This window comes from Seriola aureovittata, chromosome 9 (genome assembly GCF_021018895.1).
Source record: "Seriola aureovittata isolate HTS-2021-v1 ecotype China chromosome 9, ASM2101889v1, whole genome shotgun sequence".
NCBI lineage: Eukaryota > Metazoa > Chordata > Actinopteri > Carangiformes > Carangidae > Seriola > Seriola aureovittata.
The window spans coordinates 4,965,647-4,989,897 of NC_079372.1; the positions used below are offsets into that span (position 1 = coordinate 4,965,647).

General features: G+C 41.1%; 1 protein-coding gene across 1 annotated transcript; it reads left to right on the forward strand.

Moving 5' to 3' along the window:
• Positions 1-214: 214 nt before the first annotated feature.
• stat6 (signal transducer and activator of transcription 6, interleukin-4 induced) lies at positions 215-24,175 on the forward strand. The gene is made up of 20 exons (XM_056384190.1): positions 215-906; positions 7,753-7,898; positions 8,086-8,230; positions 8,653-8,733; positions 10,727-10,910; positions 13,030-13,130; positions 13,583-13,731; positions 15,893-16,009; positions 16,150-16,317; positions 16,799-16,886; positions 16,973-17,095; positions 17,369-17,461; positions 19,486-19,689; positions 19,773-19,867; positions 19,962-20,095; positions 21,585-21,734; positions 21,838-21,898; positions 22,034-22,114; positions 22,936-23,049; positions 23,171-24,175. The coding sequence occupies exons 2-20, from the start codon at positions 7,765-7,767 to the stop codon at positions 23,229-23,231; spliced, it is 2,283 nt and encodes a 760-aa protein (XP_056240165.1). The 5' UTR covers positions 215-906; positions 7,753-7,764; the 3' UTR covers positions 23,232-24,175.
• Positions 24,176-24,251: the final 76 nt, after the last annotated feature.

Consider the following 24,251-nt stretch of genomic DNA (forward strand, 5'->3'; position numbering starts at 1 on the left):
AACCCGACAATCCACAAAAAGGTAAAACACTGAGCATTATAACCGAGTCTAGGCCTTGATATAAACCGTCAGTACGTGAGTGAACGCCGTTGGGAAGATGTCCGACTTGAAGGCACTGCCATCTGCAGATATGGTATCATGTGTCTTAGTAGACTTACTGGAAGTCACTGCCTCTGGTGAAATGACTCAACATTACTCCGCCTACGTCCTCTGCTCTCTCTGCTGGAAGTTTACCTTACCCACTGTAGACTCGGCTGTACTTTCTCTTTTAAATGCCGTAGATAAATGATAGATGAACACATTTGTGCTCTATTTCAGCTTCTTGTTTCGGCCTGGAGATATACACAGGCTGCAGAGTGCACGTTTCTCGCGCTCTTTAAATTATCTATAAAGTGTATCTGACAAGACAGACCGCTCTATATACAAGTGTGTGAGCTGAAGACCGGGCTAGTTATCAGTTTTCGTTGTGCTTTTGAGGAATACCCCACATGCAAAGTCTCCATGTATGACCACATCGCTGAACATCAGCCCTGGTGTTAACTACATGCAGTATCTCGGTCATGTGTGAACTTGAACGTGAGGGCAGGAAATAAAGCGCGCACCTCAGTCTGGTGGCACATCGTGCGTAACAGGGAAGTGAAATGAGCTTAACCCGCTTTCTAGGCTGTTAAAAGTTGTCCTCGCCCTGTGTGAACTACTCCGCGCTCTAAACTCACTTCTCCTCGGTCGAAACGACGGTAAATCTCCGGCTTTTCTGGGACAACATCAGCGTTAAAGTGAGAGATGGAAGGAGGAATATGTTGAGTAGGATACTCGGACAGGCGGAGTACTTATGAGACAGAAGAGGAGGAAGAGGCGTCGGACCAGAGCATTTTTCAATGTTATGAAATCTCCTCTCAACTGAAGGTAAGAGTTCATATGTTTGTTTTACGGCTCAGGTATTTATTTGTTAAACACTGGGGCCTGCGGTTGTTGAGGCCTTGTTTAGTTCTGCATTATAGATTGTCTGCGTCCCTGTCATGTTTTGGTTACAGAGAGTGAAAAAAAAAAACAGGCTGTTGCAGGCCCGTGTGTCGACCTGAAATGGCCTTATATCCTCCTACCGTTTGGCAAACCATTAAAGGGATCATGTCAATTTTTTCACTATCACCAAAACCCCCTGTTTTTATCAAAGCTCTGGTTTTGCTTTTTAATAACTGTCTTGACTTTTCAGGAAACAATAATGTACATTATGTAACGATCAAAACAGCAGCAATATTGCCTTTATCAACTTGGTTCCTCCCTCCATGTCCTTTGCCCAACTTCACAATACTGTACTGCAATATCTGTCTTGCATGTGCATGTTAATGTGTGTATGTGGCATTAAACCAGCGCTGATTGAGCTAATTTTAAGATAATTTTAATATGATCTGAAATACAACTCATTCCATGTCATAGTATTTGCAGCCCAGATAGCATATAATGCATATTATATCCCAGACAAACACAAACACTTTATACAATGTGTGGCTGCATTCAGGTCCAGCTCTGTGCCCTATAGGCCACATTAGAATTTGGTGACGACAAGAAGACATACCTCCGTATTACTGAGTTTTCTCCTCCTCCTCATCATTTGTCTGTTTTCGTCCTCGTGCACCTGAAGGCTCCGACATTTTCATTACGAAATAATATGAGCTCATGATAATTGAATCATCCCTCTGGCTGATCCAATGTAGCAGCTGCCATCAGTCAGCCAGCGTTACATCCTGGACTTGGGCTGAGTGAGGCACAATACATATGAAACTGTACCCATCATCCCCCACTTTCAGTGTGCAGTGTGCACAGTACAGGTGCACTGCAGGGCAGGTGAAAATTTGAGAGAGGCAGCAGTGTTTGTTATGTTTATTATTGTCATGTAAAAAAGGCTGCCTTTGTCGATAATGTTGTTACTGTAACCATGATTAATAAAATTATGTAAGAGGCATTCTCGCAGCATCTCCCCACCCCTGACTGTAAGTGCCCTAGGCAAATGCCTATTTTTCCTATGAGCTGGCCCCTGACTTCTAGCAGTGCTGTATTTAATGTGGGTATTATGCATCCTGATTGTACAAGTGAGGTGTTGATACTAACAACAAGTTAACAAATAAGGGCAGCTGTGATATTCCCTGACATGCACAACTCCGACTGGCAACGATCCAGTTTTCACAGAGCCAACGCGGAGAAAACATCCGCTACATGTGCGACTTGATGTCCTGGTCACTAGAGGCAGTGGCTGTGAGACAGGTGAACAGAACCTGTATATCAAATGCTTCCTGATCATAAAATTATAGCTCACACTGAGCAGCCACAGCTGGTTCCCAAGCAACCAGTAATCTTAGAGGGATCCATTTTCCTCGCCAACAACTGCACCGTAGCTCCCACACACCATGACACAGCAGTGGGGAAGTCTTTTGCTTTCTCTTTGAATCATATCAAATCAAAAAGTTTGTTCAATTATTTTCAGTTCAATGTTAATCGTCCATATATTCATAAAAAAATGTGCAGTATATATGTTTACACTTAAAGAAAATAAGGAAAGAACCATGTTGTTGATTGTGTTCTCGGAGGTCTTCCCATTTGTTTAGTTTATTTAACTAACATTGTCATTGTCCGTACTACTGTTAATCCTGTCTAAACTCTTTATTCAACATGTTTGTATTGGAAGAGGAATATGTCTGATTTTGGATTTTGGATTATGTAAATAGAGTTGACTTGAGGCACGTACACTGCCAAGGGAGCATGATGTGGTGATCTCACCCAAAATTTAGGAAAGTGTCAGGACATGAAGAGATCAAAGTGAGTGCACAGCCCTTATGTCCAAAGGCTTAGTGTTAGCTATAGATAGAGGCAAATATCAATTAGGTCGGTGTTGTGTAACAGTCCTCTTCGGTCTTCCTTGATTTTCCTTGGTAATGGGAGGTTTTAAAGACGGGCTTCTGAAAGGTGAATATTAGTAATTGCCACGCTGGCAGCTTACTGTACTTTCCTCTGTTCCCCTAAAGCAATTCTACAGAACTCTACATTTACTTCATCTGCTTTCATATTGTGTTGACATAATTAATCATTGTGGCTATAACAGCAAGTAGGGGAAAAGCTGACCAAGCTGACATCGTCAGATATCTTTTGTCTTTTACTGTTAGGTGTGATAAAGAAACGCATCAAATCTTCATATCTGAGAAGCAAGAAAATGCTTGATGGCAGCAGACTCCCTCTCTCTCTCCCTCTCTCTCTCCCTCTCTCTCTCTCTCAGCAATAAAATGACCGCTGCGCTGATCTCTTTGTTGGGGATTCCTCCACCTTCTTTTCTGGGAGTAGCGTTGGAAAATGACCAGCTTTGGTTTGTGCAGTGACTTCAACTGCACAACCTGACATGTGATTTGCCTCACTTGGTCCTATTTATTTAGCAACAGTGATGTGAACATCTGTTTCTTCCCACTTTGCTCTGTTTAGTGAGAGTCTGTTGAGGATGTAACATCACTCTTTTTATCACTCTCTGAAACAAATTTATGATTTTTGAGCTACATAAACAAAACTGCTGTTTGTTAGTGACAGCGTCCCTTGACGTGGTGCCACATCTGGATGCCAACAACTAGATGTAATTGATTTTCCTCTTGAAATTGAATGCACCAGTTGTGTCACAGTTGCATCTGTTGTGCCTGAATGAAATATTAGACATTTGTTTTATACTTCTCTTTTTGTTTCGATTGAACAAGGAAACGTACAAATAACATTGTCATTGTAAGAAAACATAGAAGCCTGACTGCCCATGCTTTTTTACAATGACAGTTATAAAACACATAAAGGTGTAACATACAAGATACAAGTTTTCTATCTTTTCAAAATCGCGTCTTGTTACAGTCTGATCATGGAAAAAGCTATGGGAAGTAAATGATGTCAAGCCAGGAGTTATTTCTTTCCAGTAATGGCTTTGCTGCCTGCAGCACTTCATATCCAAAATAGGTGTTGACGCATATTGTCAAGACAATGCGTGCCAAAAGATGTCCACTGGGTCACGTAGTTTATGCACCTCCAGTTTGAAAGGACCAGAATATATGATAATGATTTCCTTTGTAAAGCTGAGCATGAAGTGACCCAATGTAAAAATACTCAAATACAAATTACTTCTGAAGTGTTTATTTTCCTTCAGTAACTGCTCAGTAAAATGGGGATTTGCTATGATCTAATGTCTTGGCAACAAAATCAAGGCCAAAACTCTCCCAGCCTCATCTTAATCAGTAACATTGCTTTATATTGACAGAAAGATGGATGTGGATATCCAAAACAAAAACAAATTGTAGCTTGACCTGGAAACTCTGGTCTGCCAATAAATTACATAAATATTTCACATGGCATTTTGCATTGGGAGGGGGAGAGGAACGATGTTGCATGATTTGAAATGGAGTTGCTGCAGACGTTTGTGAGGCCCAACATTGGAAAACTTGGAAACTGTTGTCAATGATTTCGTCAGTGGCCAGATAAAAGGTGGTGCTGTGACAAGAGGTAACCCAAAAGACATTCATTATTTGAATAAACATAAGTAAAACACAACATATGATAGAAGCTCATTTTGAATATTATACCATTGGCATTGATTGGCTTGTCCATTGGTTGGGAGGGCAGCCTTTGTGTACCCACCAAGGCCAGGCGAATATATACCAGGAACTGTTGTTGTATTTTGCAGAGGCAGTGGTGCATTTTCTTTTATGATTGCAGGAAACTACCAGATGTTTTTGGAAAGCCTGCAGGACCGATAGGCCAAATACGTGCGACTCACACTGGGTCGTCGGCCAACACACTAAACTCCAACGTAGCGAGCACAGCTATAAAAACCACCGGCTCCAGGGAAGTCTACAGTTATAAATTGTTGGATAAAACACAACTTACTGTGAGAGGGAATGGTGGCAGCAGCAGGAGGATGACAGAGTTCATATTTGGTGTATTCTTATAAATCTGAATGCACATGTTGATACATGTTTTTGGAACCAATCCAAACCACACAATCAATCATTTCAAAAAGACAGATCTACATTTCTGTCCGTGGTAGTTTTGCACCTCCGGTTGTTTAGTGCTGATGCTTCTCTCTGAGCACTTTATTTGAAACACCTGCACAACTGCTTATTCATGCAATTATCCAATCAGCAGAAGGCCAGTCCTGTGTAGCCCAGATTAGAAATCTGCATCGAATTCTGTCAGTGTCGTGTCGCTAGTGGCTACCAACTGACTTGTACAGCGCGGCCATTATGACACTTCACTTTTATAACCTTGTCATTATAACACCACTGATGTGCTATTGTCTATATTGTTGGTATTGTCGACGTAGCTAAACCTTAATGTAGGAGCCAAAATATGTTTTGCTTATGTTTATATTTGCTTGGGCTGCATGTATTGCGTCACTTCCGTAGATTGACACATGGGTGTGGTTTTCCCTTCTTTTACCTGTTCACTTGGGTGGCGGCGGGAGAGTTAGACAAAGGGAGTTGGTAGCGCTCCCTTTGGGAAACCACACTCAATCTATGGAACTGACACAATACATGCAGCCCAAGCAAATATAAAAAAACATATTTTGGCTCCTACACTTAACAAAGTAGAACCACCATCTATTCCATCATCCTCTCTAAACCGAACCAAAGAGTTTTACACTCCTATGGGTTGTATTATTGTTGCCATGACAACGAAGGTCCGGTGTGCCTGCTGCTGGTATGTTCTAATGGGTCATATCCGAGGGTAGGGACAATCAACCTACATGGTCAGTTAGGTTGGAGGACTTGTTGGGCTCGCTGTATTGAATTTATCAAGTTTTCAGGTTGCATTACCTGGGAAAATAAAGGCAGGTCTCCTACAGGAAGGCAACTCCTTTTTTTTACACTTCAGTTTTTGTATAGATTAAACAAGATATAATGTTTTAATCAGTCCGTTTTAAGAGTTTTAGGTGGATTTGTTACAGTTGGACCTGGCTCTAGCTTCATGTTTTTAGCGACATGTGAGTGGTCGATCTTCGTAACTTCCAGCAATGAAGCCAATAAGCGTATCTCCCAAAAATGTCAGACCGCTCCTTTAAGGGGGATTTCTTCTCAGCAGTTTCCTTATTACTGATTGGATCCTTAGACAGTGAAAGACCCAAGCTATAAACTACACATGTGCTGCAAATACTCAAACAATCTTTACTGAGCTTGAGCAGGGTCGTTTATTACTCTGTATTCCTGGCAGACAAACAGGGTTTAGTTTATCCTCAAAGTTTAAATGTTAGCTGGATCCCCACATTCCTTGTTTAGTCTAACAGGTGTGATGCAATACTGAGTTCCTTCAATATGACTCAACAGTTACAAAGAGTTGCTCAATGTTACAGAAAGATATCGTGACTTACTATGAGGATTTTCTTAGCTCAGGGCTTTTTACTTTCTTTTTTCTTTTTCTTTTTTTTGGCACTTTTCAAAAGCACATTGCTTGAACTGAAGGAACAATGTTATCTGTTGTGTAATGAAGTCCAACTCCGATCAGGAAACCACTTTCAAGTTACATAATGACAACCACTCAGACAACACAGAGATATCCAAGCTTTCAGATACAATGAAGGTCAAAAGGATCTTCAACACAAGTGATACCAGTGGAATACTCGACACATTCACAAGTAGAGGGATTAATGGTCTCACCTTCACGTTACCACAACACAGCAGTGAAGTGGTGAAGTTTAAGAAAAAGTTCCTGGACCGAATCTTTGTGGTTCTCTCCACAAATGGGAAGCCAATAAAGCCCACCCAACATACTTGCTTGTTGTGATCTTATGTAAGACATCTTGTCTTTCCACAGCTGTGGCAAACATGTTTTCCAAATTTGTACTTTGATTTCGGTTCTGTTTCATTTCAGTGCATTACATGTTCCTTCACTAGGATGAACATGGGGGCTGTAGTTGATTTTTTATTTTGAAATAATCCCACATTGGCCGTCTGACTGCTGTACTCACATACCAATTGTATCTTAATTGGTGGTTAAAAATAGTCCCAAACAACTGAACTATTTTCTCCTGTTTGGATCCCTGGCTGATTTAGGAAATTGCTGAGGCTTTTTTTCCCCACTCCTCAAAATACAGTTTTGTTTCAGTTCCCCTTTAAGTTGCTTTAAGGTTAGAAAACCCATCTTATTCTACACTCTCACTATCACATACAGTATATTCTATATCAGCTTGTTCCAGCTTGAAGCTTTGAGGTTTACACTGAATGGCACATTTAAACCCAACACTCCATGTTTTTTTTATGGCTACATCATTCATCAAATATAGAATAAATACTCTTAATTATTCTTGTTCATCACTTTATACTCATTTCTTCTAAATTCAAATTGACATATTTGGTATTTTTGGAAGCTATTACAAAGTGATGTTTGTACTGGATGTCCTGCCAGCGTGACAATGGGGTAGCAGTGGTTAAAAATGAAACTATATATTTTGAAGCCATTTTTTAAAGATAGTTTGAAGGAATCTGCTTGGGGCTGAGTAGGAAGCGGGAAAGTGAAAAGGAAGTGGGAAAGTAGGAACATATAGAGAGACAGACTAATGCATTATTGCGTTTGTTCTTTTTATGGGATTTGCCTATAATAAGAAAAATATAACACCGGTTTATTCTTTAATGCCAATGTGTTGTTTGATCAAAAAGATGTCCTGTTTGGTTCCTCAGCACTTGAAAAATGTCGTAAAAATGAATAGTCGTGCATAATGTCATTTCACTCTGACCTTTGCAGCCCTGCTTGATCATGGCCCAGTGGCTACACATGTCCCAGCTGATCCAGTGCCTGTCTGATGAGACTGTCAACAACCTTTATCCCCCGTCCGCCTTCCCCATCGAAGTCAGACATTTTTTAGCTGAATGGATTGAGTCCCAACGATGGTAAACACAAACACATGCACGCACAGTGTACAGTAAGCATTTTGTGTGCTGGCTCATATGTGGCCTTGTGTGTGTGGGTCTGTATGTGATGTGTGTGTACATTTACATGCACATATTGCGTGTGCATGTGTGTGTGTGTGTGTGTGTGTGTGTGTGTGTGTGTATGTGTGTATGTGTGCGCTTACAGGGACGACTTTGTGCTGGAAAAGGTGGAGCAGGAGAGCCAGTCTCGAGCTCTGTTGGACCAGATCATCAACATGCTGCAGTCTATTGCTCAGCAGAATGCCAACGTGGTGGACAGGATGAAGCTGATGCAGATCAGCAGGAACATGGTAGGGGGACTCGGAATAGGGTTTAGGTTCCTCCCTGATAACACAGTGCACTATACCTGCAGTTTGCATTTGCAGTTTAAGACAGGACGATGAACAAGAAAATATTCTCGAGTAATGCGAGGCGTTTGTGGGCTGTAGGAAAGGTGAGAAGTGCCCACAACTTACCTTAAGTCTTAAGTTCATGTTGATAAATACCAAAAAAAACAAAAAAGAATGTCTTTGTCTATTAGAAAGTGACAATAACAGTACAAACTTCCTTAAATATGTTTGTGCCAACCGGCTCCAATATAGATGCAGACAAGTTGCTGCTAGAAATGTATTGTCTATGACATCAACTGAATAAATCACTGCATACTAGTTGCTGCATGGTGGTATCAAAGACTGTTTTCTGATTTAATGATACATGTGCTTTGTTATTACAGACTATGTTTCAACAGCAGCCTCTACAGTTTGGAGTGATGGTCAGGGACATCCTCAGGAAGGAAAGGGTTCTTCTTGGCACGGTACGAACCTTATCAAAAAATACTGCAGATTTCATTACAAACCACAGACACACGGGAGAAAGGTGAAACCAGTCCTATAACGAAGGACTATAACAGTGGTTTGATTACATGCTTGGTGGACAGAAAACTTTACATATATAGACTGATTTCCTAACTCCTCAGTATCCTTTGGTTTTGGTTCATTTCAGTGGTCGGTGAAAATGAGTTGAAATTTGCCAGCTTACACATCACATGTTACATTTTAAATGAAGCTTTTCAGACCCAAAGGTAGGACTCAGACACAGAGACAAGTGAATGGTGTAACAAAGGCTGTTTATTGGAGAATTTAGGAAGAACAGTTTAAGGCCTGGCCTGGGATCAGTGGAGAGCGGGACGGGCTCCAGAGTAGAGGACTGGGCCGGACCGGAGGAAGAACACAGAGCCAGCTGGGTAATGGATCTCAGGCCGGGGCGAAGATGAACCTGAAGCACAGGAAAACAGTAGTTAGGCCGGAGACACAAGCAACACAACGAAACATGCAAAAAGTAGAGCTTTGCCGTAGCGTGGGACGACATGTGTGAACGGACAATCTGGTGAACAATGGTGGTGTGAGGACAACTGTTTAGGTACCGCAGGGGGCTTGTTGAGTAGATGAGCTGATCTGAAGCAGATGAGCAGGATGTTTGTTGGGAGCAGGAGTCCAGAAGTCCACGCTGAACAAACACACACACCCACGCACGCACACACACACACACACCCACGCACGCACACACACACACACACACACACACACACGCACACACACACACACACACTGACAAAGACAAACTGGAGAATGAACAAGAAACATTCCCCTTCTTTGTGGTATATGTGTACAGAGTAGTTAAATGTATTCCTTTATTAACTCTTGTAGTTGGCTTTATTTTTCAACAGTTCAACAGAGAGTCAAACTCTCTCAGTGCTTTTGATTACTGACTCACGGCTTTAATTCCTGCAGTGAGATTGTTTCTTCCTTTCTGATATTGTTTGGTGGAGAAGATTCTTTCATGACAACGCAGTAACATCTGGCTATATACAAAGAAGCACAAATTGATTCACTTATAAATTGAATGAATTAATTGTTTCATTATGGTCGAAAATCAAAACCAGGGGACAGACAAGAAGCAAACAGATGTTATCAAAAGGCAATTTCTCAAATCCAGACTGTCAGAGGATCCTTGAACGTGAGCAAGGACAAAGAACTGTGTACTGTGATAGATTACCTAAATTACATAAAGCAAGTCTGATTTGATTTTCATCCTTCAGTGAAATTACCTCCCTGAAAATGTCTGAGTTTCAGAAATGTTTGGGAATAAGATTTATACAATTTGTAGTAAATCAAAAAAAACATCAATATGGCCATTTTAGTAAAAGAAATACCTTCATTATATGCATTTGTACTCCTTCATATCTGAGTCAGAGCTCTGAGTCATATTTTCTTAGATTCAGTGTGTCTTACGTTTCTTGTCCCTTGAGAGTAAAAGCCCATTAATCCACATAGAAATCATAGAAAAAGAAGACGCTCCTTTGTCCAGAACTTGCCTGGGAACAGTCACGTTTTGAAGCTTTCTTCAGTATCAAAGTAATCCAGTGATAGCTGTCTGGACATCTGTGGGTACCTTAGAAACAGGAACTGCTAATAGTTAATTCAGCATACTTTTATTGGTGCCATTTTGTCAAGTTGTAGCCCACAGCTTCCTGTTTACATCCCCCAAAGCCCCCAAACTATGGGTCAGGGTCAGACAAAGTTGAAGTTGCCTCATTGTTGTCTGGAGGGAAGCCCACTGTATCAGGGCCTTTGGGAATCCCTGATGTAGTTGTCTATTTTGTTTTTGTTATACTTCTTCTTCTGAAAGTATGTAAATAGATTCGGTCTCGGTTCTCGGGGAGAAATAGATCTTACTACCATACTATAGCAGCTGGGACTCCAGCACTAACAATGTAAGTTTGTTAAGTACTGTTTTCATGTTTGCAGCCCACTCAGATCCCCAACCCTCCACAGTACCAACAGTACCCGAGTACAGAGTCCTCGTTCCCCAACATGCAGGATGTAGACCACCTGGTTCTGAAAGTGCTGGAGGTCCAGGACATACGACAAAAGATGCACCAGCTGCAGGAAGAGCTCAACTGGGAGAGACAGAACTATGAGGGTTTACAAGGTGAGACACACACACTATATACTATGAGCTTACATCAGCACCAACCCACAGAAGAACTGGACTACAGTTATTTTTGTTCCTCTTTTTCATACACATAATCTTTCATTCATGATTTCAGTTTTATTTTCTAAGCTTTAGCAGCCTTTTTTTTTTTTTAGAAGTAGGCCTGTATTTTATGACTAACGGGGTGTGGTAGGACCCAATTGCAGCACAACCAAACATGTGAATAGTTGGTAATGACTTTTATTAATGAACCAGCAGAGATATTGCACACAGGTGGGTATTGGGGATAGAGGAAAGGGTCTGGGGCCGGGGCAGAAGGATTGGAACCAGGTAGGAGCAGGCAGGCGGGTAATCAGAGTCAGACGAAGGATCGGGAAACCAGCAGGGAAGCACTCACGTTGCGACGTCGGAGCTGGAGAACGCCAAACAGCCACAGGGACAGGGACAGGGACAGGCAGACGGGGACCAGGAAGCGGCCAGGCAGAACTCGTGGTCGATGACAGAAGGCTGAGGCGTTTACCGGGGCACAGACGGGGCAGGATGGAGAGGGACGAGCAGAGTCGATACAGGGAAGTCAGTCTGGAGATGAGCGCTGGAAAGTCTAGCATGATACTAAGAACACTCTGGCAAAGAGCGAGTGAACCGGGGATGCAGATATACTGGCCTGTTTGGAGATGGAGTGCAGGTGAGGACAGTGAGGCTGATAGGAGGTGTGGCAGAGTGGAGAGTGGGACAGAGGCATAGCAGGCTGTGATAATGACCTCTTCAGTTTCTCTTCAGAAACCTATTTAAGTGAAGATTTAGTTTAGTTTGGGGAACAAAAGTGTACTCATAAACAACACTGGACAGCTCAGTCCTAGAGCTGAAATGATTGATTGATTATTCCATCTGCATATAATATTAGTCATTCACCATTTTTCAGAGGCTGCCTGGGAAACTGCAATGTGAAGTTTCTGCAATATTGAAAATAAGCTTTAGTTGCAGCCTTATTTCTTTTTATTATATTATTGTATTATTATTTTACCATGACTTCTGATTGGCTGCATTCTATTTAGGGGAGGGGCTTCCAGAGTCTTGGTATTGTGCATGCTCACTCACTGACATGGCTTATGTGTCTTCTTCAACTCTTCAACAGGAGGACAGGAAATTCAGAATCACAGAATTTTAATTCTTTGGATAAAAGAGAGTACAAAGTACAAATCTCAGTGTTTTCCCTACCATTGTGTTGGGGACAAAATATTTTATTTAGCCTATGTTTTTCCAAAAAATTATTCCCTCTAAAACCAGTGTTGATTACATGAACTTCACAGTTTCACACTTGCTGAGAGATTTTTGTGTAGCAGAGCCATTGTTATTCTTTTATATTATATGTTTGTTCTTTTCCTGCTCTGACAAGGGTCAGTGGCCTAACGTCCTGTTTTGCATATAGTATTATAAAGTCACATGTATAATCAGAACATGAGGTGCCCACTCAGTACTGTCAAAAGAGAGTAGAGTACTACTACTACTCCCACAGCCATTTTTGCATTCTTCATTCTGCTATGACATTTCCTACATAAAACTTTAAAAGTGACTTACACTGAAAACGGCTCACATGGAAATCCCCTGCTCCGCCTACATACTATTTAAGGATAAACAGTGTCCTCCAATTTGCAAACAAAATAAAAGGATGTGTGTATAAGAAAATCAACAGAGAGAATTTGACTTTGCATTTCAGTCTGTTTCAATCTGACATACATGAACTATTTTCTCTTTTTTTTTAATCTTTAAAAATCTTTTAAATCAATGTACAGTGCAAGTACTGAAATACTATATCAGCTGTAGATATGTTATGTATGTTTTTGGGCTTGTATTGTCTGGGACATCTGGATTGTTCACCTGTTGTTCAGTCAAACCTGTTTTATCCATCATGGTTTAGTAAGAGGTTTGTATTTCCCGTCTTCTGTTTCTTAATTGTCAGTCTCAATAATGACAGGAAGGTGGCATTTACGTCACAATGTCAATGTCCACATGCAGCAGAGAAATTATACTTTATCTTTCTTTTTAAGGTCATACAGTAGTATCCTGTAGCACACAAAGGACTCAACATATATGATTTTATTTGTTGTTTGAACAGGGCCAATCCAGCCGAACGGACTGGATCCCGCAAAGTCAGAAATCCAGAAACTCCAGAGCCACATCCAGCAGCTGGAGTACAATGTTAAAGCCATGGCCACGGTGAGCTCGGCGATGGCTTCTGCTGCCAGAGCCGACATTACTGGCACCTTTAAGGAAACGTGTTTGTTTTTTTAACATACATTTCTGAATTAAAGTTGTGCTGTATTCAAACAGTGTCGAAAAATTTGCTCTAAGGCCAGAGCCTGATGTTTTTACTAGTCTGATGCTAATCGTCACACTTGTAATGGCAAATATCTGTAGATTCTTCCCCCAGTACAAGATTTTTTTTTCTTTATCTGTCTGACATTATAAACTTAATCCCTCTGGATTTTTTAAATGTTGCCCAGGCAAAATGAACAAATGGTAGACAATATCTTAGCTTTTTTTAACTTTCATACGATTCGTTTCATCAAACTAAAAAACTTTATAAACTAAAACAACCCATACATAAATCACACAGTCTAATGTCAATTTGAAACGACTTGAAAATATTTTTGTATTGGTTGTTGTAGAAGCGTTTCCAGCTGCTGCAGGAGTGTGTGGACTGTTTGGACCAGTGTCAGACTCGACTGGTCACCAGGCTGAAGGCGTGGAGGTGGGAGCAGCACAAGGCCACCATCGGGCATCCCTTTGACGAAAACCTCAACCCCCTGCAGACCTGGTGAGGTGCACCCCACGCCACTTGTTCCCTTTTGGACTGACTGCCTCTGTGTCGCATAAAAGCACACACTTAGTTAAATATTATTATTATTATTCTTCCCTAACGTCCAGAGCCTGCTTGGCGATCAAGAGAGAGTTCAGGAGACAGAACCATTCTTCACATCTTGTTCAGGTCTTCCTGCAGCTGGATCAAGGCTGCTTTTAGCCTGGAGGTTGCCTGAATTAGCTCAAGTTATTTTTGGACTGGGCCAGTGAAGTTTGGACTTTGGAGCTTTCTTTTAATCCGTCTGTCTTCTTCTTCTCTGATCCAACTTTGAGTTATTTGATGTTTCAACTTCCCTAGCTCATTGATGAAGGAAAGCTTTTCTTTCTAAGTTGGTAGCCTTTACAGACTTTGTATTGGTTTCTACCACAGGCTTTGCTTCCATTTGCATAGCAGACTGTCCTTTTGTTTTCACTGCAAACTGTTGTGTGATTGTCGCTGTCAATCTGAGTTTACTCGACGACTTGATGATATCATCTGAGGCAGAGTCCTCTGTTTATTGTCTTCTTTCCTCTCTTGTTTGCTCTTTTAATTGGCCTTCTCTGGAATGGATGACCATCTGTTCCATGGATTTTTAGCTAGGACTTTAGGTCAACCACCTCTTTAAGAGCTGTTGTTCTCCAGGGGTTGATGAATTGAGGTCTGTGGTTTGGCTCACATGCTGCTTTTTTTTTTTTTTAAGTATATTTTTTGGGGCTTTTATGCCTTTAATGGACAGCACAGTGGAGAGTGACAGGAAACAGGGAGGCAGAGAGAGGGGGAATGACATGCAGTGAAAGGCCGTCCGATGCGGGATTCGAACCGGGGCCGACTGCAGCGAGGACTGTAGCCTCTACACATGGGGCGCCTGCTTAAACCACTACGCTACACGACGCCCCACATGCTGCTTTTTTAGTACATCAGGGATTTTCCCTCTCTCCTTCTCCCATGGACGGAAGTTGTGGATCAGTCCCCTCTTTCAGTGACGAGCTCTAAAGACTTGTGCTCTGTGTTGAGGACTTCACTGTGCTTTACCAGGAATGCAGGATGAGATTATTTCAGCCTACACCTCCCTGTTACACTGTTGTTGTAACATTTATATTTAAGTGTAGTATCCTGCTACATTGTGTTTGCATATTGTTTTTTTGACATGCATTTCAGTGAACAAAGATACAGTACATCTTGAAATACGGGCTGGTTGTGTTATCGCTGGTGTGAAGTAACTTTTGCATTAACATGGAGAAGTTTACAGTTTGGTAAGGTGTGGAAATGGTTTGAGTAGTCCTTTCCTTGAACCTCTCAGGTCTGCTGGTGTTTAGTGAGTAGCCAGGTGGCAATATGTTATTAGCCAATCGGAGATGAGTAGTGTTGGCAGTGTTGGGCATGAACACGCTAAACAAACGCGTTCATTGAACATGCTCATGTTTTTGGTGAATGGTGAACTGAACCTTTCTGTTTGCAACTAATAAGAAAAGAGAACATGAGCACCGTTAACTCTCACGAACCAGACGGTGGCGGTAATGCACCAAAAAGCTGTTTGCCAACCGCCAAAAAATATCAGAAGAAGAATAAATGTGTTTTACAGCGGCACCCGAAGACTTACGGCACCCGGTGTGTCTGGTGGTATTTTTTTTCCCACTGGAGGTGGGCAAAGACTTAACTCCTACCCTTCTTCTGGTTGGCTGATAGGCCCTGATTTTCTTACCCTAACCTTAATCATCACTCTTCATGCCTAAACCTAACCAACCCAAGGTAATGAGAGGCAGGGTAGGAGCAGATCTTTAATTTAGGTAGGAGCAGAATTACATTTTTAAGCAAGATTTTTAAACACATTCTTTAACATATACTCATAACATATATAATATATATCCACTTGGTTTTCTTGGCTTTTGAAAGTGTCTCTGTCTGTGACTCTGTACACATTAATTAATTTACAGAAATTAAACATATAAATTACACAGTCTACGACGACTTAAGACTAAAATGAAAACTGTTATTAGCTTATCAACATCATGGGAGGAAGCCATATTGGAGGTCAGATTATTACTGTTAATGCAACACAAAATCATATGCTTTACTGGTTCAGGTAATTGACTTTCCATCTCCCTCCCTCATTGTCTTTGTTTATTTTTTCCATTAGGTGTGAGCAGCTGCTTGGGGTGAACGGGAAGCTGAGACAGGAATTGATGCTAATAGTGGAAACAATTCCAGAGCTCCAGGAAAGGCTGGGGCAACTTCTGCAGGTTCTGATTCAAAGGTAGGACAGGCGCACTGATTCTGCCCCATGTGTTTTCATATGGAGAACTGTGAAAGAAAGCCAATTCATTTAATATACAAACAGCAACAAAGACGTTTCATGCATCTTTTCCTCACTTGTGTCACTGATGTCTCCTTCAGCTCTCTTGTGGTGGACAAGCAGCCACCTCAGGTCATTAAAACTCAGTCAAAGTTCTCCACCACCGTGCGATATCTGCTGGGGGAGAAAGTAGCTCCCGGGAAGCCTGTGGTGCTGAAGGCACAAATCATTAATGAATTGCAGGCCAGGAACCTGGCCAGTGTACCCGGGTGAGTCATATATACAGTACAGCATCTTAATTGGTTTTCATGGTATTCAGTACTTTTTTTTACCCGTAGTATCCTTTATACTTAGCATGAGTGTTTGTGGATTTGTTCTGTTAATTACTCCAGTTGTTCCTTAATTGAACTAAATTTTGTCGGTAAAACTCTTAATTAAACCATTAGCTAAGCACAAAGTCAAAGTAAGATTAACTAGTCCAGACCATTAAAGCTCCATTATCCTACTTTATAATTAAAGTCTGCTGTGTATTGCTCGATGTGGAGGGACCTCAGAATCTGCTATTTAAGACTAAGGACACTACAGTAGTTGGTTTTGGTCTTCCAAAGGTACATGTTTTTGTTTTGGCAGGTGTTATAGAAATAAAGTGGCGGCTAAGACTCAGTGCCGTGTATTTCTAATTACACATATACATATATAGATGGAGGAATAAATTATTGCCATTGAAACTCTCTGCTATGTTGCCTGCAGTGATAATGTCGGGGAACTGATCAACAACACCGCCATCCTAGAACACAACACGGCCAGCAAGAGCACGTGTGCCACCTTTAGGAATATGGTATGTACTTGTCTTGATTTACCAGCCTAGATTGAATTATTGTTCCGTTTTATCATCGTATGTAAACTCTTATTTCGGTTCAATAGTCCATCAAGAAGATCAAGCGAGCCGACAGAAAGGGATCAGAGTCTGTGACAGAAGAGAAATTTGCTCTCCTGTTCTCCACAGAGATCACCATCACAGGCTGTGACACTCCGTACAGGATACAGGTTTGGTCCTTCACATGTTTCAACCCTACATCCTGTTACTGTGTTATATTGCGCTGTACATAGTTGCGTCTGATTTTCTCTCATATCATTTGTCGGCACACAAGCTTTGTTAAATGGCTTCAGCAGCGATAGGCTACACTGAGCTTAAAGCTAAAATATATGTTTCACTTTTTGTAACAAAACAAAACGCAAAACATTTTTAAGATTTTATGTTTAGTGTATATCTTCAGTGGGAACATGACTAAGAATAAATTATTATGTCATTGATTACAGACGATCTCACTGCCCGTGGTCGTCATTGTCCACGGAAGTCAAGACAACAACGCTCTGGCCACCATCATATGGGACTGTGCTTTTTCTGAACCAGTAAGTGATTTCTTTTCACTTCACTTCACTTTTTTTTTTTTAACTTCCTATTATGTTCTGCCGCTTTTTATGACCTATTATCAGTGACAACGTTTGTCTCTCTGTGCTGTTGTGAATACAGTAACTCTATTTTAGTCAGACATCTCAAGCTCAGCACAGCAGGGAGGGTGGAGGAATGATAATAGCACCACGCCCGACTCCCCACACGGGAGCATAGGCTACAAAACCCACAGGTGGCTGCTGGGGTTGAGGTGGGCCTTAGGAGATGCAATATATGAAAGTGACTATGCTCGATTCATGATATGAATGCAATACACAGGTTCAGCTTGTGGAGAAGTTGGTCCTCAAGTTGTTTTCGATAATAATTTGAATTGAAATAAGCAAATGTCCTGCACCCAGTTAAGAAGCTGAAACTGAAAAGGGACTTGCACAACAATGAACTACTCCAAGAAACACAAGCTGAAGCCTTGGGCCCTCACAGTCCCCTGACTTGAACTTGCGGCTAGATCTTAAACAATGCTGTGTGTGCAACCCAAACTAAAAATGTCTCAGATGGTGATCTGCAGGAAGAGTGGGTGAAAACTCCTAAATCAACAGCAGAAAGACTCTTAGCTGCTACAAAATGTGTTTGCAAGCTGATATCAGACTTCTTTTTAAACATAACAATATTGAATGCAAAAAGGAAAATACAAGGATGAGAGAATGACAGAAGCAAAAACAGAGATTAGATTCTATCAATGTGAATCATCTTTATGAAGCATAGATAGGAGGTAGGTCCTGGTCCCCCTGAGTCTAGACGCTGGTGTCAGTGGCGTTAAGCCAGCAGACTGTTGATGGAAACTTTCAGCTGAGCCTCCGTGAACATCAAGTGGTAGCAGGGAGGTGATGGGTTGTCTAATGGTCGGTCTGAAAGACAGAATGACTGAATTGCAATGATATTTAAAGAACATGGAGGGACTGACTAACTCTGAATAAAGGCAGAAAATGAGGGAAAAGATTTTCGTTATTGAACTGTAGCCAAAGAAACGTGGTGTGTTTACAGATGGGGATACATTTGATCATTGCAGTGTCTATAGTAGTAGCGTAGTGTTAGTATAATTCAGAAAGCTCTGTTGTGAGAGTGGCTGTAGACTAAACTGTTGAACAGGAGCTCAGAGGTTCCGATGTTAATATGATAGATAGTCAAACAAGCTGACACTTAAATCCAGTGTTTTGAGTTGAAATATTAAGACATTTTGGGAAATATGCAAACAGTCTTTCTGGTGGAGATTTAGGTGACAAGATCCATACTTCTCTCTAACTGTCTCAAATATGAAGCTACAGCAGGGATATCAGTGACGGCTGCGATACATTTAGCTGCTTCAAATTTCAGTAACAATGGCTCTGTTCCATCAAGTTTCCCTGTAATCTGTGACAGTGTGGCAGTGAGTCGACATGCACAATATCAGGACCCTGAAAGCAGCTAAATGGTATGCAGTTGTTTGTAATGTTATCAGTTACACTTGTGCTTTTCCTACCATGACAAATGTCTGTAACTGAGTTTCCATAAAGGCGGAAATACTTCTGCCGGATAATCACAGTCAGAGACGACGGCCATGTTTACATCCCTTTATATAATTTAAACCTCTACTGGAAACCTACTCAGCACTTAACTCTCATAATACTCAAACATGCAAACTCATAAACATCTTATCCATAAAATATGGTTTAGAGCTTGACCAATCTAGATTATTGAGCTGAAAGTGAACCACAGACTCTCATTAATGTCCACACAAGCTCTGTTTGTTTCCTGTTTGTTTCCTGTTTGTTGTTCTCTTTGCTTCATCAAGTCCAAGTGTTGACTGGAAATAGTCTGATGTGAGCTGCAAGACATCAATCGATTTTTTTTAAATGCCTTACCACTCAAAACAAAATGTACAATGTCTGCAGTAAACTTTTCTTCTCTCTTTTCAGTTCCTGCCACTGACATTGTACTTGCAAATCAGTGTTCTCGCTCATGTCAGCCTGTTTGTTGTTGTCATCAGGACAGAGTGCCGTTCGTGGTGCCCGAGCGCGTGCCCTGGAGGATGATGTACAGCACTCTCAACAGTAAATTCACCTCCGAGGTTCAGACGCAGCACAATCTGGACCACTACAACCAGCACTTCTTGGCCCAGAAGATATTTGACAAGCCTGACTTTGCCGATGACTTCAGCAACATGATGGTTTCCTGGGCCCAGTTTAATAAGGTACGCTCGGGTGTGTGTCGTTTTGCGCAGACATACAGAGACTGACATACGCTCGTATCTCACTGTGGCTTTCAACCTTACAGGAGGTTCTCCCGGGTCGACCGTTCACATTCTGGCAGTGGTTCGAGGGAGTGATGGATCTGACCAAGAGGCACCTGAAAACCTACTGGAGCGAAGGGTGGGGAGGCTCTACTGCTATTTCAGTAGTTAATATTAGCAATCTACTACAGGGGACAATGATAACAGGTGTTTACAATGTTTTGCTCCATTAGGCTGATATTTGGTTTCATTGGGAAGCAACATCTACACCTGATTCTCAAAGACAGGCCCAACGGGACATTCTTGCTTCGCTTCAGTGACTCTGAGATTGGAGGCATCACCATCGCTTATGTGTCTGCTTCTGAGAGTAAGTGTTGGTGTGGCGCCAGTTTGGATTTGATTATGTTTAGTTTAGAATTCTTCCCTCAAATTCTTCTGTTTCAAGTTTGTTACACTCAGTAAATGAAGCAACATCAGCACGGCTGTGATTCAGTCGTAGGTACAAGGTCGCAGGCCGCAGCGCCACGAGTTTAATAAGCAACCACAGATTATGATTTGTTTGTCTATTTCATAATTCATTTAGCTACGCCAACAGAAATTGTTCCGCCACATGACTGATACTGGATTGTTGCTAAACAACACATGAACATTGTCCTGACCTGCACAGTGCACACTAGCTTGCTGCTTTGTCTGAACGTTACCTCAGGTGTGCGCTGAAATATCCAGGTTTCCTCCCTTCATCCTCTTCTGACGACCAGACGACATTTAATTCAAATGTTATTTCTGGAAAAATATTCATCTTTGCAAAGTTTGTTACAATCTAAGATACATATTGACCGTTAATGTAACGCTAATTAACGATTAATAGAACACCTGAAAAGCCTAGTTCAAAGTCCCAATACAAAGTTTACAGACTTTGTATTGGTTTCTACCACATTTTCACTGCAGACTGTCGTGTGATTGTCGCTGTCAATCTCAGTTTACTCGACGACTTGAAGATATCATCTGAGGCAGAGTCCTCTGTTTTGTTGTCCTCATCTTCTTTCCTCTTTTGTTTGCTCTTTTAATCTGCCTTTTCTGAAATGGATGACCATCTGTTCCATGTATTTTTAGCTAAGACTTCAGGTCAACCACCTCTTTAAGAGTTGTGGTTCTCCAGGGGTTAATAAGTTGTGGTCTGTGGTTTGGCTCACATGCTGCTTCTTTAGTAGATAAGGGATTTTCCCTCTCTCCTACTCCCATAGATGGAAGTTGTCGATCAGTCCCCTCTCTCACTGACGAGCGGAGTGATACACTCTATATCAAATGACTTGGTCGGAACTAACTGTTGTATGATTCAGTGTTAACATGGTTCATGAGGGAAATCATACAGTATATTTTTTATGTTATTTTTATTTGAGGGAATTTGTAACCTTATTTTCACAGTCCCTGATCTTGCGCCTAAATTAAAACAGTTAGCATTTTTTATTTTTTTCATCTTTAGACCCTTCCAATACATTTGGACATCATTTTTAGTGGTATACATTACATTGTTGGACAGCCAGACATTTTTTAGAAGAAGAGGGAGAATATATTTTTAAGGTTTCTGTAGTGTACGCTGTCATGCATTGTACCTGGATTGGTTTTTACAACAGAGCATTGTTCTTAGAAATGGCCAATCAAGAGATACTTATGTTACATGCTGACATTATTGTAACGGTTTATAGATATAACAGTCTGCTATAGTTCTACATGGTGCTGGTGTCCCACAGGTGGAGCAGTGGAGGGTAGAGGGATAAAGTATGAATAAGTCTATGATTTCTCTCCCTCTCTCCCTCCGTATATCCACTGATACATCAAACATTTTTTTCTCCTAGATGGGGGCCTGAAAATCCAGAATATCCAGCCCTTCACCAAGAGGGATCTTGAGATCCGTAGCCTTGGTGACCGCATCCGTGACATCAATCACATAACACACCTGTATCCTGAATTTCCTAAACATGAAGTTTTCAAAAAATTCTACTCAGGTAATGGTCTTCATGCACAGAGTCAGTTTTATGATCTGAAGTCAATGTGAGAACGGGTGACTAACAGAGTTCTTCTTTTTTCCTCTGCTGCTGTGTGAAACAGAGCCTCAACCATCACCTGCCGGAGGTTACATCCCTGTGTCACTGCGCACTAAAGTGGGCATGTAAGGAAGTATTTATTACTAATAGACATTAGCGCCACATGATGCACTTGAAGTCATTTTGAGTTAAATGGAAAACATGACATGTTCATGTTTGTGTGTGTGTGTGTGTGTGTGTGTGTGTGTGTGTGTGTGCAGGGAAGCTGGATCAGCCACACCCCCACCTCCCATTATGGCCCCTATGGCTGAAAACCCTCACAGTTCTGTTACCTTCCCTGTGTAAGTGACACGTCTACACATTTTTCTCTTTCCCTTTATTTTTATTCCATTATTCCCTGGTGATGTGTTTCCACCAGCTAGGGACCAATCATCTATCACCGGCAACATTTATATTGTGTTTATGTCTGCAGTATCACTGTAAAAATTAAAGACATTTGTTCTTAATCATTTAGAGCCACTGTCTTACACATTCTCCTGAAGCAGTATCATCATCTGTGAAAACTTTGGCCTTAAATGATAATATATACTGCATATAATAATAAAGTTCTGGGTTGTTTCAGAGGTTAAAAGTCTTTAAAGATTACGCTGCAATAGTTGTAGTTGTAGTTTACAGTTTATTGGCTTGGACTTTGGTCCTTTGTGTTATATTGTGTACTTACCTAACATTTTACATGCAATATCCTGTTGTGACATCATCTTCCAAGGTCTCATAAAAAAGAATTTTAGTAAGGTAACTCAAATATCTTCTTACTGTCATAAGAGCAAAATTATGTTTAATAACAGCACGTCAACTGTGTTGAACTACTCTCCACTGCTGTTTACTATTTTTTTTCTCATAGGTTGAGAAAAAGCAAGTGTTATACATATTTATGCTGATATTTCAGACACTTTGAAATTATTTCACAGTGATTTCTTGACATCAAAAAGTCATGAGTAAAAAAAATGAAGCCTTAAATTTTTTACCAATGTCAGTCTTTTTACTCCAGAACATGCCACTTTTGAGTTCTTTGATCACGTGACTGAAGGAAGCTTGTATCTCGCACTGTTACTGGTTATTAATGAATCACCTGAAAGGTTCCTGTTCCTGCCGTTGCTTTCAGGCGTCAGTTCCAGCAGCCCTTCAGCCCACAAGAGTCCATCCCTCAAGACATCATGGAAACTGCAACTAACTCTGATGAGTTCAGCTCACCCTCTCCTGTTGTCTTCACTGAACTGTAGGTGTTTATCTTCATATCAGTGCATAAAAGCCATGCTGTTTGCTTTTTCCAGAAATAGTTTTACATAGTGTGTGTGTGTGTGTGTGTGTGTGTGTGTGTGTGTGTGTGTGTTGTCTAGTCCCGCAGGTAACAATATGGACCTAGATTTGGACAGTATTCTCCAGACTCTGAATAATTAGGAAGACTTTCCATCAAAGCTGTGTCTGGAGTACAAAGCAGGCGTCGAACAGAGACCAGAGTCAAACTCATCTGTCTTACCATCATGTGAGAGACAGTGCCATTGTTTGTGCAGACATTCTTCCTTCGCTTTCATCATCCCCATCCATCTACAGCTTCTGTTGCTTTTGATTAAAAACTTTGTGGAGACAAAATTTGATCTTTCTGGGACTCAGTGTGTTGAGCTGGTGAAAGGAGGAAATTCTTTTAAGGGCAAAGTAAGACTGTGAACAAACCAGACCGAAAAGTGCTATCATCGCTGTCCGCTGAGGATTTCTTTGTTTGGATTGCTTTCATTCGGGAACACAAGTGGATTACTGTACAGGTTACAGTGCTTTTCCAACCACAGCCAAACATGTGGAACATCTGCCAGCGTGCCGCTCATGGAAAGGTAAAGGTAACGGGACATCGCCGCTCAGTGGACAGTGAGCTAATGGAGATTCTTTTTTTAGGCTGTGAAGCATATCGCATGTTATACTTTGTGCTTGTTACATATTTTTTTAGTCATGATGAGGCAAGCGACATACACTCAGCCTCACAGTATTGAACAGTATGCATGGTTAATGTCAGTCAGTGTTTGTGGCCCTAACCTGTTCTGTGCTATAGTGAGGATTAGGAACATGAAAGGAACAAAAAGCTTTTACATCACTGTTGAGTGGGAAACTATTCCACATTGATTGACATTTACAAAGGAAGTGGTGATTATAATGGTGGTGGGAAATGCTCATATTATATATTACATTAGATGTATGTATGTATCCCAGTAATGGAGTGCAAATGTTACATATTACATGCTTCAGATATTTTATTTCTCATTTTCGATGCCCTAATGCACAAACAATAATTTTTTTGTGATGGAATCTGTCTTCAGTCTTCAGTGATAAAACTGGTAATGACCAAAAGATTATCCCCAAACCATCTGTCCTTTATTCTATTCAAGGTTCAGACTAGATGTTGCTTTATGTAACTAAATGAAGGTAATG

What these genes read in the sequence shown, in the direction of transcription:
- stat6 (XM_056384190.1), top strand. Translation starts at nt 7,765, where the DNA reads ATGGCCCAGTGGCTACACATGTCCCAGCTGATCCAGTGCCTGTCTGAT. An exon ending in AACCTGGCCAGTGTACCCGG is followed by an intron (nt 16,318 to 16,798) that starts GTGAGTCATATA and finishes TGTTGCCTGCAG; the next exon opens with TGATAATGTCGGGGAACTGA. An exon ending in AGTTCTGTTACCTTCCCTGT is followed by an intron (nt 22,115 to 22,935) that starts GTAAGTGACACG and finishes CGTTGCTTTCAG; the next exon opens with GCGTCAGTTCCAGCAGCCCT.